This window comes from Triturus cristatus, chromosome 7 (assembly GCF_964204655.1).
Source record: "Triturus cristatus chromosome 7, aTriCri1.1, whole genome shotgun sequence".
NCBI lineage: Eukaryota > Metazoa > Chordata > Amphibia > Caudata > Salamandridae > Triturus > Triturus cristatus.
The window spans coordinates 1,044,951,089-1,044,969,525 of NC_140590.1; the positions used below are offsets into that span (position 1 = coordinate 1,044,951,089).

General features: G+C 43.5%; 1 protein-coding gene across 2 annotated transcripts in view; it reads right to left on the reverse strand.

Moving 5' to 3' along the window:
- TCERG1 (transcription elongation regulator 1) overlaps window positions 1-18,437 on the reverse strand; it is a 698,295-nt gene that overhangs the window by 357,320 nt on the left and 322,538 nt on the right. For both annotated transcript variants that reach the window (XM_085618107.1, XM_085618106.1), the window contains exon 11: window positions 10,956-11,022. In XM_085618107.1, coding sequence (XP_085474233.1) covers window positions 10,956-11,022 — 67 coding nt within the window. The remainder of the gene's footprint in view (window positions 1-10,955; window positions 11,023-18,437) is intronic.

An 18,437-nucleotide genomic window follows, 5' to 3' on the forward strand; every position in this document is an offset into this window, starting at 1 on the left:
CACACTCTGTGCATAGACTGTAGAGCAGTTTCTCCCCTAGCGGTGGTCGGCTGTATCGGTTGCAGTGGTTTGAAAAAGTGTCTTAAGAACAGCTTGGCCTACAGAAGCTTGTTGTTTCGCCTGCACATCTACACAATAGTGTTTGGTGAAGGTGTGTGTGGTAGACCATGTTGCTGCCTTACAACTGTCTTCTACGGGAATGTTCCCTAAGAATGCCATCAAAGCTCCTAGTTTGCCTGTTGAATGCGCTCTAGGGGGAATTGTTAACGTACGTTTTCCTTTCTGATAGCATATTTGAATACATTTTACTATCCACCTGGCAATTCCGGCATTGGAAATAGGATTGCCTTTATGAGGTGGAGAGAAAGCTGTGCCTTTATGAGGTGGAAAGAAAGCTACAAACAGTTGCTTTGTTTTCCTAAAGGTTTTAGTCCTGTCTATGTAGTAAAGTAAAGCTCTTGACGTCAAGCGTGTGAAGAGCTCTTTCTGCTACTAAATCAGGGTTTTGAAAAAATACCGGTAACTCTGATTGAGGTGGAAAGCAGAAATTACTTTGGGAATGAATTTTGGATTTGTCCTAAGAACCACCTTGTTACAATGTATTTGTAAGAATGGTTCTTGAATGGTTAAAGCCTGGATCTCACTTACTCTTCTGAGAGAGGTGATTGCGACAAGGAAAGCTACTTTCCATGTAAGGAATTTTAATTCGCATTTGTGTAAAGGCTCAAATGGGGGACCCATGAGTCTAGTAAGATCAAGGTTTAGGTTCCACAATGGAGAGGGTGGCAGTGTGGGTGGAATTTTCCTTTCAAGGCCTTCCATAAAGGCTTTGATAGCGGGTACCCTAAAAAAGGACAAATGTCTGTTTTGTAGGTAGGCGGCAAGGGCAGCCAGATGTAATCTTACTGATGAGTATGCCAGATTGCATCTTTGGAGTTGTAGCAAATAGCAGATAATGTTCTGAATTGAAGCATCTGATGGGCCAATTTTGTTATTATAGCAGTAAATGACAAATCTTTTCCATTTAGCTGCATAGCAAGCTCTAGTAGTGGGGCGTCTGGCCTCCTTAATATTCATACAGTTAGGTGGGAGGTTAAGGTAACCGAACTCTAGGACTTCAGGAGCCAGATCGCTAGATTCAGTTGTGCTGGATCTGGGTGCCTTATCTCTCCATGGTTCTGCGTTAGCAACTTTGAGGAGAGACGTAATTTTTGGTGTGGAACTACTGAGTTCCAGTAGTGTTGTGAACCATGGTTACAGTGCCCATGTGGGAGCAACCAGGACCATCTTGACCAGGACCATCTTGAGAGACTGTTTGAGCTTGCGTACTACTAGCGGAATAAGCGGGAGTGGCGGAAAAGCGTACGCAAATCTGCCTGACCAGTTCATCCATATCGCATTGCCCTTGGACAACGGGTGTGGGAACCTGGCGGCGAAGGTTGGGCATTTTGAGATTGCCTGTGCGGCGAACAGATCTATGTCTGGTTGGCCCCACATTTGGAAAAAAGGTTGAAGAACTTGGGTATGAAATTTCCATTTGTGTATCTACTGTGTCTGTCGACTTAGCAGATCCGCTATCTGATTGTTCACTCCTGGAAGATGTTGTGCCAGAAGGTATATGTTGTGTGGAATGACCCATTTCCATATACTTTGCTCTAGGTGAGACCACTGCAAAGTATGTGTGACTCCTTGTTTCGGTATGTAATACATTGCTGTCATATTGTCTGTGTGGACTAGGACAGCTTTGTTGAGGAGATGTGTTTGGAACTACTTTAACGCTAGAAATATTGCCAGTAATTCTAGATAATTGATGTGGAACAGTTTTTGTTGCATGGTCCACCTGCCCTGAATTGTGTGGTTTAGGAAATGGGCTCCCCGGCCGGTGAGTGATGAGTCTGCTGTTAGAACCATCTGTGGAACTGGCTCTAGGAACGACCGCCCTCTGGAAAGGTTTTGTGTGTTCCACCACTGCAGAGAGCGATGTGTGCGGCTGTGCACCAACACCAGATCTGTAAACTGACCTTGAGCCTGGTTCCACTGACGTGCTAAGCCTTCCTGTAAAGGGTGCATCTGAAGTCTTGCGTGAGGTACAATGAAAATGCAAGAGGCCATCATTCCTATGAGCTGCATAAACACTCGTGCTGGGAGAGAGTGTTGGGGCTGAAACTTGGAGATGAGGGTTTGCATACTGGCTATCCTTGCTGGATTGGGGTATGCCAGGACTTTGGAAGTGTCTATTGTGGCTCAAAGATACTGATGTATGTAGGAGGGTTGAAGGTGTGATTTGGAGTAATTTATTGTGAACCCCAAATTGTGTAGCAGTTGAATGGTTTGATAAGTATGGTGAACACACTGGTTGCGTGACTTGGCTGTTATGAGCCAGTCATCGAGGTATGGAAATACATGGATTTGTTGTCTTCGCAAGTGTGCTGCTACTACCGCAAGACACTTTGTGAACACCCTGGGTGCTGTGGTCACTCCAAATAGACTTTGAATGGATAGTGTTGTCCGTCCACCGTGAACCTTCGGTATTTCCCGTGAGTAGAGTGTATGGGAATATGGAAGTAGGCGTCCTTGAGATCAAGTGTGGCAAGGAAGTCGCCTTGTTGAAGCAGTGGAAGAACCTGTTGAAGAGTGATCATGTGGAAATGATCTGACTGTATGTGGAAATTGAGAGGCCTGAGGTCTAGTATTGGCCTTAGGGTACCGTCTTTTTTGGGGATTAGGAAATATAGAGTAAACCCCTGCCCCTTGATGTTGTATAGGGACTGGTTCTATTGCATGCTTTTAAAGCAGCGAAAGAACTTCCAGTATGAGGGGTGTCAGATGTTCCGTGGATATTGGGCGCTGCTTGGGTGGTATGTTGGGTGTAGTTGCTGTAAGTTCCAGGCAGTAACCATAATGGATAATTTGTCTTACCCACTTGACTGTAGTGATGGAATTCCAGACAGGTAGGAACTGAGAGTCTCCCTCTGACTGGAGTGGAATGGTCTGGAGGGAGTGGAGGAAAGTCACTGCTTATTAGTGGGAGAGGCGCAAGTGTTGTTGTTACCTCGGCCTCTTCCTTTGTTGTTCTTTCCCCTGTACCCACCTCTAAAATATCCCTTGTTGGGGGATGTTTGTGTAGTGTTTTTGTAGGAGGAAGAAACAGTGTCTGCACGAATGTTTTTGGATGCGCCTCTATAGCAGGAGCGTCGGAAGGAACCTCATGTGGATGGAGACTATAATGCTCCCATGGATTTAGCAGTATGTGTCCTTTTCATTTTTTCTAAAGCTGTGTCCACAGCTGGGCCAAAAAGTTGTTCCTGATTGAACGGCTGGTTGAGTATAGTTGTTTGTACCTCCTGTTTGAAGCCAGAAATGCGCAACCAGGCATGTCTCCTTAGTAACACAGTAGTGTTAATGGACCTAGATGCGGTTTCTGCTGCGTCGAGGGCACACTTGATTGTGCGTTAGTTATTAATTTGCTCTCTTGAATTAAATCATTGGCCTTATACTGATCAGGCAAATGCTGCAATAGGGTTTCTAGCTGGTCGTAATGAGCCCCTTCATACCTGGCAAGTAATGCCTGCGCATTGGCTATCCTCCAGTGATTAGCTGCTTGGGCAGCAACTAGTTTGCCTGAAGCATCTAATAATTTGGACTCTTTGTCCGGAAGTGGAGCATCACCGGAGGTCTGAGAGTTGGCACGTTTTCTAGCGTTTGTCACCACTAGAGAATATAAAGGAAGTTGACCCTTGATGTAGGTGGGATCATTGGGAGCGGGTTTATATTTTTTGTCAGTTCTGGGATTGAGAATTCTAGCCCTTACAGGGTCTTTGAATATGTCTGGGGCGTGTTTAATGATGCCTTTTAACATTAGTAACGTTTGTACAGTTTTTTGTGACTGTGCAAAGGTGTCTATTAGGAAGTCCTCACATGTGGGATCTGAATGCATTTGAACACCATGGTACTGGGCAGCTCTGTCTATAAGCTGACTAAAACCAATATTGTAATCTGGGGGAGATAGCTTTGTTGGGTATGCAAGGGGATCAGGAAGGTCTGGAGGATCTACTGGGTCATCCTAATCATCCCAATCGTCCTGTGGTACGTCCGTCGTCATCAGGGTCAGTGTTTCCTCCCCCACCCCCTAAATCATCATCATTCTGTGGTTGTGGTGTGTATGGTGGTAGTATGGGAGAATTTGAAGGAAAGAAAGGCTTAGTAGGAAGAACAGGAGAAGAGGGTGGTAAAGGTGAAGTGGCACAGTCTCTTTTTTACAGGCACCTCAGGGATGTGTGGGGTGTCCAATTTCCTCGTGTGTGGAACATTGACCACATGTCCTGTTTCGGGGTCCACTTGAAGAGTTTTTTGTTTCGGCTTGATGGGATCCGGTTGAAAAAGTTCTTCCTCTTCGGTAGTCTTTGGACGCCGATGTTTTCGGGTCCGAGCGGGGTTTAGATTTCTGCTCTAGAGCCTTCAAAGGGGTTTTTGGATCCTTCGGCTTAGAGTCAGAAATCTTTTTGGGTTCCGAATGTTTCAGTTTCGGATCCGAGGCTTTTTCCTTCGGCGTCGAGGTGCTCGGTGCCGATGGCTTTTTAGGGACTGCGGGAGTAAGATGAGCTCCCGGTTTCGGTGCCGATGGTGTCTGGGGGGCACTGATATGTGGCTTGGTCGGTCCAGAGCCACCTGTAGGCTTCTACTTTGTCTTCAGAGCCGGGGGTGGGGCTTCTGAAGCTTTCTTTCGGTCGCAACTGGGGCCTGCAGGCGAAGTCTTGACCGGAGCCTTCTTTTTTTTCAGCTGGGGTTGGGGTCGGGGCATTGTACTCACTCGTTGACCTGGAGTAATATGGTCGTCGGAGTCGTCTGCCTCAAACTATTTCCAGATCCTCCAAATCCTCCTCCGGGACATTCGGGGCCTTCGAAGATGTCCTCCGGCACCGGAGCTGCCCGTAGCGCCATAACGTGTCGTCGGGCCCGACAATCACGGATAGACTTATTGGACCGAAAGGAGGCACAGGCCTGGCAATTATTCTCCTTGTGCTCGGGCGAGAGACGGAGGTTGCAGACCTTATGTTGGTCGCTATGTGGAAATTTAGCTCCACACTGGGGGCATTATTTTTAATGGAGTCCTTTCCATTAGCCGTAGGCCTGAATGGCGTCGATAGGCCTAGCAGCCCGCGTCGACGACCGGAAAAGAGTCTTTGAGTAGCGCGTCGAAAAGCACGTGATTGAAAACAATGCTGCCGAGTTTGATATGCTGTGCGCGTCGAAAAGGTTTGGATAACACGATACCGAACCGCTGAAGTTACATCCGAACCCAATGGTGGAAAAAAACAATCTGAGGATGGAGTCGATGCCCATGCGCACTATCATGACTACAAAAGATTTCTTCCAGGACAACAACAAGGTGCAAGCATCTGAGCCCAACACCAGATGGTGATCTATGCACAGTGTGTGAATTCTGCAGCACATATGCCTCGAACACATATATACGGCCTCTAATGGTGGAACAATAAGTGCTGCAGCTCCTAGAGGCCTTTCCTGGCCAAAGTGCCCTTGGTACCAGTTACAAGGGACTTGCATGTGGCCAAAGACTGCCAATTGGTTTTGTTGTAATGCAGTTTAGGGAAAAAATATAGGCACTGGGTACCTGGTTGGCAGGAACCCAGGGTGCACTCAGTCAAAACACACCAATAGTCCTTATCTTCTTGCATAAAAAATTTGATGACTGGTATGGCAATTACATTTTGTGAGGGCTCCCTTTGAATAAGCTGCAATGAAGGATGTATGCCTTTAATGACACACAAAACAAACTGCAATCCACTAGGTGTGCCATTTGGCATGCCAAGCTGAACATTTTAATGGGGCACAACACTAGCTTTCTCTCCCATTTAATAGCATAGCACATCCTCGTGGATGGTCTACTTACCTCCATAATGATATTGAGCATTTTCTGAGGCATCTGTAGATGGAGTTCTTCTGCAGCCAAGCCATACGTTGTAGCTCCTTCGGATGAAAAACTATGCCCCCCTGCATTGACAAGGTGTTCTTGTGTAATGGCATTTTCATGCATGTACCCAATGCTATATGTACTAGGCGAGGGAAGCATGCTTGATGCCACCACCTGAATGCCACTGGGATTAAATGCCATGCTGGACGTTCTGAACTTCTCTCGCACATGTGGAATCATGTTTGGTACCAAGAAGTACACCGAGTAGACTACAGTGTTTCTTTGATGTGAAGGCAATGACTCGGTAGCCTGCTTTTGTAGAAGTTCTTGAATCAACTGTAGGTTCATCTTCCCTTTGCGTCTATTGTTTTGGGGATACTGTAGTAGTTGTCTGTATGAGTTCTATGCAACACGTGTCTTGCAAAATTTAGCACCAATTTGCCTGATGTGATGGACTTCCAGATGCTTAGGAAAGGCTTTATCCCCCTCCTACAAGTGTTGTATGTGTGTGGGTGGGGGCAGATGGAACTGTGCTCCATCACTTTAGTATTTGTCAGGAGTTCCCCTAGGGATGCTGCCTCTACCTTTGCCCCTGCCTCGAAAAAACATCTTGGGATTCTGCAAGTGTGCCACAAACAAGTTACTTACATTTTGTAACATTCTTTCTTGAAGACACTATCTAACCGCAGATCTCACCTTTTCAATGTAACAGATGTCAGACAAACCAGAAACGTTTGAGCAGTACTTCAGCTCCGGAAAGGACATGTGCAACCTATTTAGGTGTCACTCTGGCAAGCTATTGTCAGTTGCTTTCGAGGGTATCAACAAACCGCAGCACAAGAAGCAAATTGGCCTTTGTTCAGCATACAGATTCCTTAACTTGGGATCATATCAATGAGTAGACTAGGAAGGTTTGGAGGGCCTTTAAGGAATAGTTAGAGGCTCTACCAAAAAGAGCCTTACCAAAGATAATTAACTTGTGCTTCTGATAGGGAATTCTAACTGCATATTGCTCACTGTTAGACAGTTTGAATAGATCCCAGAGCAGTACCTATTAGCAGGTGGGTTTGCGAACTGGCTCAAACCAAGAACTCATGTAGGACCAAGCAGGCGAAATGCCGCACTCGGCATACATGGCTGTCCAGACAGTAGTGCTTTTTGAAAGTATGGAGCAACACTCATGTAGCTTCCACGCAGATACACAGGACAAGAACTCTGAGTGCCACCACAGTGGTAGTAGCTTCATCCCGAATGGGCTTGTAGACCTTCTGGAGACTGTTTTGGCCAATGTGTAGCAGAGCTTGAAGCAGAGTACAATCCAACAGGAGAAGATTCTTCTCTGCACTGCCTTGCCTTTTTCCCCAGCAGTGAACCCAGCAAAAGCCTGGTGTGCTTTAGTATGATCAATGTGAAAGCTCAGCACTCTTTTGGGGTCCAAGTGATGAAGTCTCTCCTCATCCTTAGAGGGGTGAGGCATATTATAGAACACCAATAGGGTGATGGACTCGTCACTCGGCGATGATGACAAGGATAGTGCTTTGAGTCGCAGGTGACAGCTGTGAAGCGGCTCAAAGAGTGCGCATCAAATATGTGAGGACAAAGTTAAGGTCCCACGGCAGCATTACAAAAGGAGAGAGAGGAAACAAGTGTTCAAGGCCTTCAAAAACTGCATCACAACTAGTGACTTCAATGAGGGCTGGTCCATCAACCATAAGGACCTCCAAAGAGCCAAAAGGTAACCCTTAACTGTGCCCTAAGCAAAGCTATGAAGGGCAATACACCAAACAAACAGTACGTCCGCTAACTTGACCTTGAGGGGGTCAATCGGACGTGCACAGCACCAAACCACAAATTTGTCTCAAAGGAGGAAGGTCGAAGGTGTTCAGCTGTCACTATACGATCTCCATGTATGAAGGAGGAGTTTGGGAAGACTTTGGTGCAGAACACTACCCTCTTGAGACAGCAGGTCCTTCCGGAGCAACAGCCTGATCGGAGGACAAATGCCCAGGAGTTCTGGATACCATACTCTAAGTGCCCAAACTGGGGCCATCAGGATCACTTGGCCCAGACGTTCCTGATCCTCTTCAGGACTCTGGGCAGGAGTGGCATAACCGAGGAGGCATAGGAGTGTAGAAATCTACTCTAGGCAAAAAGTGTCCCCTGGCGAGAGGTGCCTTGAAAAGTCCAACCTGCAGAACTGCTGACATTGCCTTTTCCCAACATGGTGAATAGATTGAGCCAAGGTTTTCCCCATATCCAGAATGGACTTTGCACCACCCCCAGGTGTAACTGCCATTCATGATCCACTGGTCGTTGAAGGTTGAGCTTGTCAGCCCTGGCATTCTGCTATCGGGTGGTACACCACCAGGAAGATCCCTTGATGGCTCAGCCATTCCCAGAGGCGTAGCACCTCCTGGCATACGGTCCCACACCACCCTGTTTCTTGAAATACCTCAGGGCAGTGGTGGGGACTGCAAGCACCTGCACTAGTCTGATGAAAGAATGGCTTTTAACACCAAGTGCATGATCATCAGCTCCAGGAAGTGGATAGGGAGCTGAGCTTACACCAGAGGCCTCTGCTATCCACCTCTCCCAGATGTTACCCGTTCCCCCCCCAACCCAGAAGGGATGCATCGGTCTACTGTCAACTCTGGGTGGGGTAGGGACCCAATCATGGTCCAGTAATCACCAATGCAGATCTATCGTATTGTCCTCTGAAATCCAGGAGTGGTCAGATATGTCCTCTTGATATTGGACCCACTAAGACTTCAAATCCCACTGCAGAGCCAGCATATGCCACCTGGTGTGCATGGCCAGCAGGGTGCCATCAGTCCCAGTAGCCAGTCAACCTCGCTGAAATACAGGATAAAGAATGGGATCATTACCCGACTGCCGTGTATTCTCCTTTTCACGACGAACGCACGAAATTGGAATGCATCCAGAATGGTTTCTATGAAAGGGAGCGTCTCAGAAGGAGCCAGGTGAGACTTTGGCCCGCTGATAGTGAACCCCAAGAATGACCTGAGGTTTGTCATAGTCTAGTGGTGGTTGACGACTGCCTGGGTGTGCTGCTACCACCGTCATTCCTTTTTTAAACACCTGAGGGGCCTGTGAGACCAAAGGGGAGCACAACAAACGGAAAATGGTTCTGTACTACCACAAACCATAGGTAGAGTCGATCTGCTTGAAATATGAGGATATGAAAATAGGCATCCTGCAGGTTTAAAGCTATCATCCTGTCTCCAGGGTTAAGAAATGCTAACAAAAAAGTGAGAACCACAGAGCAGCTCTGGATCTGGGTCTAAGGGTGCAGAAAAAGGGAATAGACATCAAAACGCCCGGAGGGTGCTATATTGCTCCAGTGAGGTCAAAATAGTATTACTTTTGGTGTAGAGATGGAGTCCGCTCCACCTATTGACTTCGTACGAAACATTTCCAGATCTAGTTTTGCACCTTGGATCTTCAACAGGTGAGGAATCTGCCAGGACAAAATATCAATCAGGAAATAATTGTATTTTGGCAAGATCAAGTAAAACAGAACTAAGCAGAAATATTGTAGTCAACAATGATGTTTAGACATCTTTAGAGAGCCATTACAATCTAGTTTCCAGTTTACAAAATGTCCTTCGAACTGTTATATGAAACGGTTTTGTGACTTATTTTGAACAACACGCAGTATATTTTTGTTTAATTTCAGTAAACATGGAAGTTTTGACATTCAAAAGAGGTGTGCAAGAAAAGCACACAGGGTTCTCCTGAAACAAACATCGGACAAGTTTGTGATGTAATAACCTGTGCACTTTGATCATGGACAGCACAGTCTGGGACATTACTTTACACTGTAAAATTCAGTCCCCAGAAATGTCAGTAATTTGCTGTTCATCAACAGAAAGTGTATACATTAATATTAATAGCATAACTCAAAAAAAGGAAAATTGCAGCAACAGAAAAAAACTTTGAAATGGAACACTACAGACTGATTTAGCATAAACTGGATTTCAAAAGAAGTGCACCTATTGCATTGGATTATACTAGTATACCTGTAGGAGGCATTTTTTTCTGCATGTGACTTGGAGTGTTTCAGCTTTAACAGGAGAGAATAAAATTCAATTTGGTGGACAAAGACTTCTGTATGCCAAAAGTAGGTGCATCACTAATCAGCCTTTAAATGAATTTGATGTGTGCAATACATCTCAAACTGGCCATTTTGGTGTCACAAAAAGAACACTGAGGAAGCCACAGCTGTGCAAGTGCCTTGGATTTACAATTAAACGACAACATTTATTAACTGCTGCTAAAGCAAGTTTACATTTATAGTCAGAACAGCGAATGAGAAGAGTACCACAAATGTGGGTTGACTACACTGGATGCCATGCCATGCCCCTTCTGAAAAATGAGTGAGCACCAAAGAGTTAAAACAGCCTAAGACAGTAGAGAGCCATCAACGAGAAGGCTGGTACAGACTGGGGAAAAAAAATGGTTGATGGAAGTATACAAAAGAATTTTAAGTAAACTGAAGAGAAAAGGAAGAAATTATGGCCAATGAGAAGGTCAATCGGGCAATGACAATTTCCCAAAATTCCTGCTCATTTGTGCAGAGAGGAATCATGAACTGAATTGCATTGTTGAATCACTCAAGTTCCTATTCAAACAAACTTCATCCAAAGTTTTGCACCATAGATGCAAGTTTTTTAATACATAATAGCTCTAAAAGTGCGCTATCAGTGCTCTGACTATTTCAAAATTAACTCATCATCACTTATCCTGTTGACTGAAGACATTACTAAGACAATGGCACATTTGAAATTCTAAGACAGCAGTGCAGCTTAGATTCATCTTGAACAACATTTAGCAGGTTGCATACATCAACGTTGTCAAAATAATACATAATGCAGCCTACTCTAGCATGAGGCTTTAGAGCACGACAGACATTTTAGTATGAATTTAGAGACAAATCTTTTCAAACACACAATTAAGATCCCAAATCAAATTCCCCACTCAAAGTAATTTACTACCCACTTACTTCCGTTTCTTAGCTTTAATGGGCTCATCATCATTCATCTCTTCGGCAGATTCTTGCTCTTCTTTAACTATTAAAATAATTTTAAATGTCAATCTTGCTCATATTCTAAGTTCAGGTTAAACGTTTGCAATTCAAGCACATTAATTTAATAAGACGTGTTGGCAACCAGTGAATCATCATGTACAGCACAAAGTACATTTCAATCTCAATGAAAAAGCAGGATTAATAATGCATCAATTCGATTTCAGCTGCAGTGCCAAAATGGTACTGTAACGAAAATATAATTCCTTCAAGTATCCTAAACAGTTCAACAATTCAGTACCAAAACCTCAGTTCTACTTAACAAAATAACATACCTATATAACTGAGCTAAACATGCCTTCAATTATCAAGGGCAACAAGTAGAAATCAATATTTAAGTGTTTTATAAAAGGAAGGAAATTAAAACTTAATAATTCCAATACTTTTATTTTACCGTGTGGACGTAAAATAAGAAATATGAAATCCTTCTATATCGAGAACCAAAAAATTCTTTTAGTGAATAAATTTTGTTACCTTGGCATCATGTTTTCTAGCAATGGCATGTGGCACCAAGAGATTTTAAATGTTCAGGCCAAAATGGCCAAAAGCGCCTACGGCGTTTTTAAATTTGCTATTAAATTGGGGGATCGTCGCATATTTGATATGTTACATATTTACAGAAATAAAAGTGTTTCGGTTGCGCTTTACGGAGCAGGGGTTTGGGGCCATTGCCCTCATGGAGAGCTTCAGGTGGAGGAAAATGTTTTTTTAAAGAAGCTATTATGTTTACCTTCGTCTGCCCCCACTGTTCTAATTCATAACGAAGTGGGGTTGAACTATTTGACTGATCTGATAGGGTTGAGACCTCTAATGTTATGGAGATCAATCTGGATGAAGAAAGAGACTGGGTTCAATAGAAGTATTATAAAGGACTGCCTTTGTTTGGACAAATGCCTACAAATCCCCTGGTTAAAATACGTGGTATCTACATTTAAGGACCTATTCCAAGTGAACATTTTGGAAAACCCGAATTATGCGACTGAATTCCCTAAATCAGAATTTAAACATTTTCGAGGGAAAAAGCCCAACATCGTCATCTCAAGAATATGCAGTTAGCAACCGTGGCATTTTATTACTCACAGGAGCACACTGTAGGGTTTCAACAATACCTATCAAAGGTTATTAGAATTTCACATCGGCTCTTATTGACCCGATTGAGATTAGGTATTGTTCATCACTTGGTGGCTTTTCCATGTATAAAAAAATATCCCACTATTTTTTGTCCATGTGATGGAGTCACTTAACAGAGTGTCACACATTTTCTCCTAACATGTGATCTATACACGCATTTGCGCACCGTCTATCTCAAACCACTTTTTAAAAAATACGGGTCTCGAACTTTGAAATCTGCTTTGAGCCTGTTGTTTACTTTAAATGAGATAGATATATGTTTTTTTACTGCTACGTTTATCCTAAAATGAATTGCTGCTAGGAAAAGTATGGTTTTTTAAATATCCTGTTCTGATGGCTGACCACTTTGCCATATAATTTCTGTTTTTTTTAATCCTCTTAACTGTTTTTTTGGACAAATTAATCTAGTATGTTTCACACTATTTTCGTTTTTTATGATGTTATTGTGTAGTTTGCTGTCTTGTGCTTTTATGATTGTTTTTTAATAATCGAATAAAGCTTAATTTGAATTGAACTGTCTAAAATGTATTACTATAGGTTACTGTGGTAACTTCTCAATCCCTATCAATTTACATCCACAGTCACAAATTTTAAATTTAACTTTGTACCAAAGCAAGAACTATAAAGGTTTAATGGCACTGAGAACGTGAAAAATCATGAAACCTATATTAAGAAAGATCTGTTCTACCAAAGCAGGCATCAAATGTGCTTTCGGTTCAAATATTATGATGCTGTCAAATGGTACATGGAGTTCCAGATTGACTAAGGAGGCACAGTAAGCCCCCGAGCTTTCCAACTTAAACAGTTATTATTAAAGAATATGTAGATTGAATTCTACTGATGGATTAATGTTCCTGCCCATACAATGTATAAAATAAAATACCTTAAAAAATTATTTACAGTGGGTTCCCTTCTTGCAGGTCTGGGTTTGACAGTTAGTGGTTCCTGCAAAACCCTGTTAATTTATGCACTGCCTCATCAAGAATTTTGAAGACAAACATTGACAGAATACAGGGTTGTGGGTGCAAAGGTCCTGGTCTTAGGCTCAGGGCAAAGGGGGATCCGAGTTCGCACCCAAGGTACACCGCAGCGGAAGCTGGGTGCAGGGTGCTGTTTTGCGTCGGGTGCTCAGGTTTTCTCAATAGGGATTCTAGGAAGAGGTACAGAAGGTCTGCTTTCACACATCTCAGCCAATCCAGGACCACCAAGATGACTTGGGCCCAGTCTTGGCGGATCTACCTCAGGACCGGAGGAATAAAAGGCATGGGATGAAACACACAGTTGAGGAAAGTTCCATTTCAACTAAAATGCATACCCTAATGCCCAACTGCATCGGATGCTATAAGGCACAGAACGTCTCGCAAGGTGAATCCGAACCAGTGGCAAAGAGATCCACGTGGAGCACACACGACTGATAAAAGATGCTCTTCACAACCACATGGTAAAGACGCTATTTGTAGTCGGCAAGGTGACACAGAATCACATCATCTGTTCTGGTATTCAGCAAGTCCACTAGATGATTCGCCACCAACCACACTCCATGGCTCTGCGTCCATGACTAGATCTGGAAAGGTTCTCCTCCACAACCCTACCACACAAGTCACACCACAGCGCCCCCAGATACCTCAACAGAGTCCACAAGGTTGCCCCGCGCCAGAACCACAACCTGCAAAAGCACAACTGGAGATCCCTCACATGACAGTTGGCATGCATGACTAGGAGATTGCAAGATGACAGCAGGCGAAGGAAACACAGGACTGGAATCCAAGTCCCTTTCTAGAATGATGAAAGCAGAACATAAATGTCCCACAATCTCCGTTCAGGTGGAAAGGCTATGCCCAAGGTGGTATACAGTACTATCTCAATGAACAGGAGGTGCTGAGAGGGCTGCAGGTTTGGGTATGTTGATGGAGAGACCAAGTTGTGCAGCAGAGGTGATGTTGACTGCTGGCTTAACTGCATCATCCCTTGAGTCCTGGCTTTCAGAAGCTAGTCACTTAGAACAGAAAAAAACTGAAATCCCTGACTTTGACACCCAACATCACCATTGAAAAAACTCATTGCACCGACCACAGACCAAAGGAGGGACCGCATATTGGTAGATGAGCCCACGACAAAACGCAGGTACTTACTGAGGGACTTCAGGATAGATATAAGGAAATACGTGCCAAGTCTAGTGACACCAGCCTGTCTGTGAGTTGTAGTGCCAACTGAACCTGTAAAAGGAGCAGCAACTTGAACTTTGTTTTGTTGTTGAGGAAGAGGTTGAAGACTGAGGTCAAGGATCAGATGAATGCAGTTGTACTCCTTTGGAACAAGAAGGATTTAAATTAGCATTCTTCATCAATCTCTTGCTTTGGCATCAACTCCAAGGCTCATAGTTTAAACAGGACTGGCATTTCCTGCTGCAGTAGGAGGAGTTCCTATGAAAAGTCTGACCAGGGAGGAGGGATCCAAGAAAGAAGACCTTTGGAAGGGTAGGGTATAACCATTTTCTACAATTTGTATGACACAATGACCCAAAATTAGGACCTTCAATGCCTTTGGAAAAAAGAACACCCAGCCTCCCACCAGTCTCAAATGAACTGGCAAAGGAGAACTAGAGTTGCTTCCCTGTGGTGACTGGGAACTACAAGGAGGGAGTAATTTTCTGAGGGACCGACTGCCTCCATCTTCTCCACTACCCTTAATTTGTCGTACGATGGAGTTCTGGCATGGCTGTTGAGTGGGGGCTGCCTGGAGCGGAGACGTTGAACCCTCTCCTAAAACCACAATACTTCATAAACCCATGAAACTCCTTCCTTTGAGGCTGCAGACCAAGGCAATGGCAGAACATGTCCTATATTGTTCCAAGGCTGAGTTTGCCTCCTCCCCAAAAGTTTGGGGCCTTCAATAGGGAAGTCCATCAACATGGGCTGAACATCAGAAGAGAATCTGGAAGATTCGAGCCAGGCAAGTCTTCGGACAGCACTTGATTCCTTAGACCTGGTGACCGAATCCGCTGTATGCAGGACAGATTGGATTACTTATCCAGATGCTGCTTGGCCATCTCTGAAGACTTAGATGGGGATCTGAATTTCCGAAGAAAGATTGGGCAATAGAGTTCCTGCCTGTGAGAAAATGGCTCTGTATATACTGTTCCCAAATAGGTACAGTGTGTACAGAGTCCACAGTCCCCAGAGGTTTGGCAGAGGTTAGAGAGTAAGGTTATATCTAACTTTAAATTGGTAGCTTGGTCGAGCAGCTGCCGTATCAGAGGACAGTGTAAAGCATTTGTTGTACACACTCAGTCAGCAAATGGTCTCACGCACTCAATTACTGAACTCTAGGCCAATGGCTTATATAAAAAATATATGGTTGTTTTATTTTAGAACCAACAATAGGTATCAAGAATATACTTTCTCAGAATGAGATGCTTTCGTTAAATACTTTTGCAATATGCAATTGACTTTTGTAGGTAATAGTTGCAGGTTGTTGCAATAGGCAACACAATTTCAAACACAATAGTACATTGAGCTCAATGGGATTTTTAAGTTATATGCAACTGATTACTTTCAGGATTACTTTTCAAACTCCACGACTAGATCCTAGATTCAGTCCTGGGACTGGTCTTGGAAACGAGTAAATTCGTTTTAGTTACTGTTGTGATTTTTAAGCAATATTTTGCTATTTTAAAATTTAACACTTAGGAACTTTTTCTGTTCAAATTACCAATGTTATCCTATGGAAGGAATTTCACTTCGCAGGTAAGTGGGGTTATGGTTACTTTTTCTAGGTCAGTGTTGGGTCCTAGATCCAGAACTAGTGTACCACCTGTAAGCAGTTGAGAAACTGCGTTTAAGTTATACAGGCGATTTTTAAGGAATATTTGTAGTTTGCACAAAAAAAACGAGTTACTTACCTGTACACTATGTTTCTCCAGTATTATCTTTCATAGATTCACATGCTTGTATCTTCCCCGTCGTCATGGTGGGAGTCTCACGGTAACAGAATGACCACAGCAGTACTAGAAAAAAACTGCATAGCAAAATCCCATAGGGAATCAGTATTTGGTAACCAAACCTCATCATTATTTGGACAAAAACTCATCCAATCGGCTGCCAGCCCTGACATCACACTCCCCAGCAGAGCCATCCTACCTCAGATTTCCAGCCCAGAGTGAGAGACAAGGATATATCTAGAGATAAAGAGGTTCTAACTGAGAAATAGGGAGGTGGGCGGGCGGCATGTGAATCTATGAAAGATAATACTGGAGAACCATAGTGTACAGGTAAGTAACTAGTTTTTTCTCCAGTATTCAATCTTTCATAGATTCACATGCTTGTATCAGAATAGCAAGCAGTACTTCTCTCAAACCGCATTTCCAGGATAGAACCCCAAATAGTCAGTGGGCTCTGCTCCCCTGTGCAGAATATTAACATACATTACAGTTTTCAAAATATATCAGAAAATCATTAGTTGAGAAGACATATAAACATTTGTAATATGCGAACCAAAACATTTACACACATATATATATATATATATATATATATATATATATATATATACACACATACACATACACACACACACACACACACACACATCCATATATATTTTAATAAATACCTTATTGAAATAGATGCCATAGAACCGCCTGTCCCACTGTTGCATCCTTTTTCTATGCTGTGTCTAGAAAATAGTGTCTAGTGAAGGTGTGCGTATTTTTCCATGTCGCAGCTCTGCAAATGTCTGGCAACGACACCTCTGCAAATAGAGCTGTAGAAGTTGCCATCTTTCTTGTGGAGTGCGCACGTACCTTGGCTTGTAAAGGTTTTCCAGCTTTGACATGACACAAGGAGATCGCCGAAGTTATCCACCTCGAAATACTGGATCTGGAGAGTGATAAACCTATCCTGGGGCCGGAAAAGGCTACGAAGAGCCGATTTGTTTTTCTGAACGATTTCGTCTTATCAATGTAAAATTTCAGACATCGTTTAATGTCTAAAGAGTGTAGAGCTCTTTCTGCAGATGATGAAGGATCTTTAAAAAATGTAGGTAAAACTACCAGTTCATTCAGATGAAAGTTGGAGGGGACCTTAGGAATACACTTTGTGTTCCTTCTCAGAATAACTGTCTTGTCTGAATTGTAGAAATGGTTCTGCAATTGAGAAAGCTTGGATCTCGCTGACCCTTCTTGCTGACGTTGAGCGCTAATAATAACACTGTTTTCCATGAGATAAACTGTAAATCCGCCTTATGTATTGGCTCAAATGGCGGTTTCATGAGCTGTGCAAGAACCGTATTAAGCTGCCAAGTAACCACTGGTCTTTGAACTGGGGGGGGAACATCCTGAAAAGCCCTTTGAGAAATTTTTAATAACTCTTTCAGACCAAAGAGATGGGTGGTCAGGAACTCTCGTGTACCTTGAAATAGCGGCCAAATGCACCTTTATAGACATATGAGAAAGTCCAGATTTGGCCAACATTAAAAGATATGGAAGAATTTGATCCGTAGAGACTTGAAAAGGATGTAGACTTTTAGATGCACACCAATGACAAAATCGCTTCCATTTAGCCGAATAGGTTTTATTTGTGGAGATTGCTCGAGATCGTGACAATCTCCCGGCATTCCTGAGGGATATTCAAAAGTTGGAACTCATGTTCGTGAGGTTCCATGCTGACAAGTTCAGCGATTTTAAATTTGGATGCAGTATCTGGCCGTTGTTCATAGTTAGATCCTGCACGAATGGAAACTGTATCCTGGGTGTCACTGAGAATTTGAGAAGTTCTGAGAACCACGCTTGTCTCTGCCATGCTGGGGCAATTAGAATCAGATGACACAGCTCCGATCATCTTTCTCAAGACCTTTGATATTAGTGGAAAAGGGGGAAATGCATACGCAAACATCCCTGTCCAGCACATCTGCAACGCATTGCCCCACGACCCTTTTTGTGCAAACCTGCTTGCAAAGTGTTTGCATTTTGAATTGTGGCGATCCGCGAACCGATCTAGCTTTGGAGTGCCCTATAGCTTGAATACTTTGAGAAGTTGCCTTTGGTCCAATTACCACTCGTGAGAAACCTTGGACGATCTGCTCAGAACATCTGCTCTTGTGTTGTCCACCCCTGCAACGTGTTGGACTTGAAGCGATATGTTGAGATTCAGAAGCCACTTCCAAATTTCTTGTGCTTGCTTCGACTATATTTTTGATTTTGTACCCCCTTGTTTTAGTAGGTAAAATATGGATGTTGCGCTGTCTGTCTTGACAAGTACTGTCGAATTGACA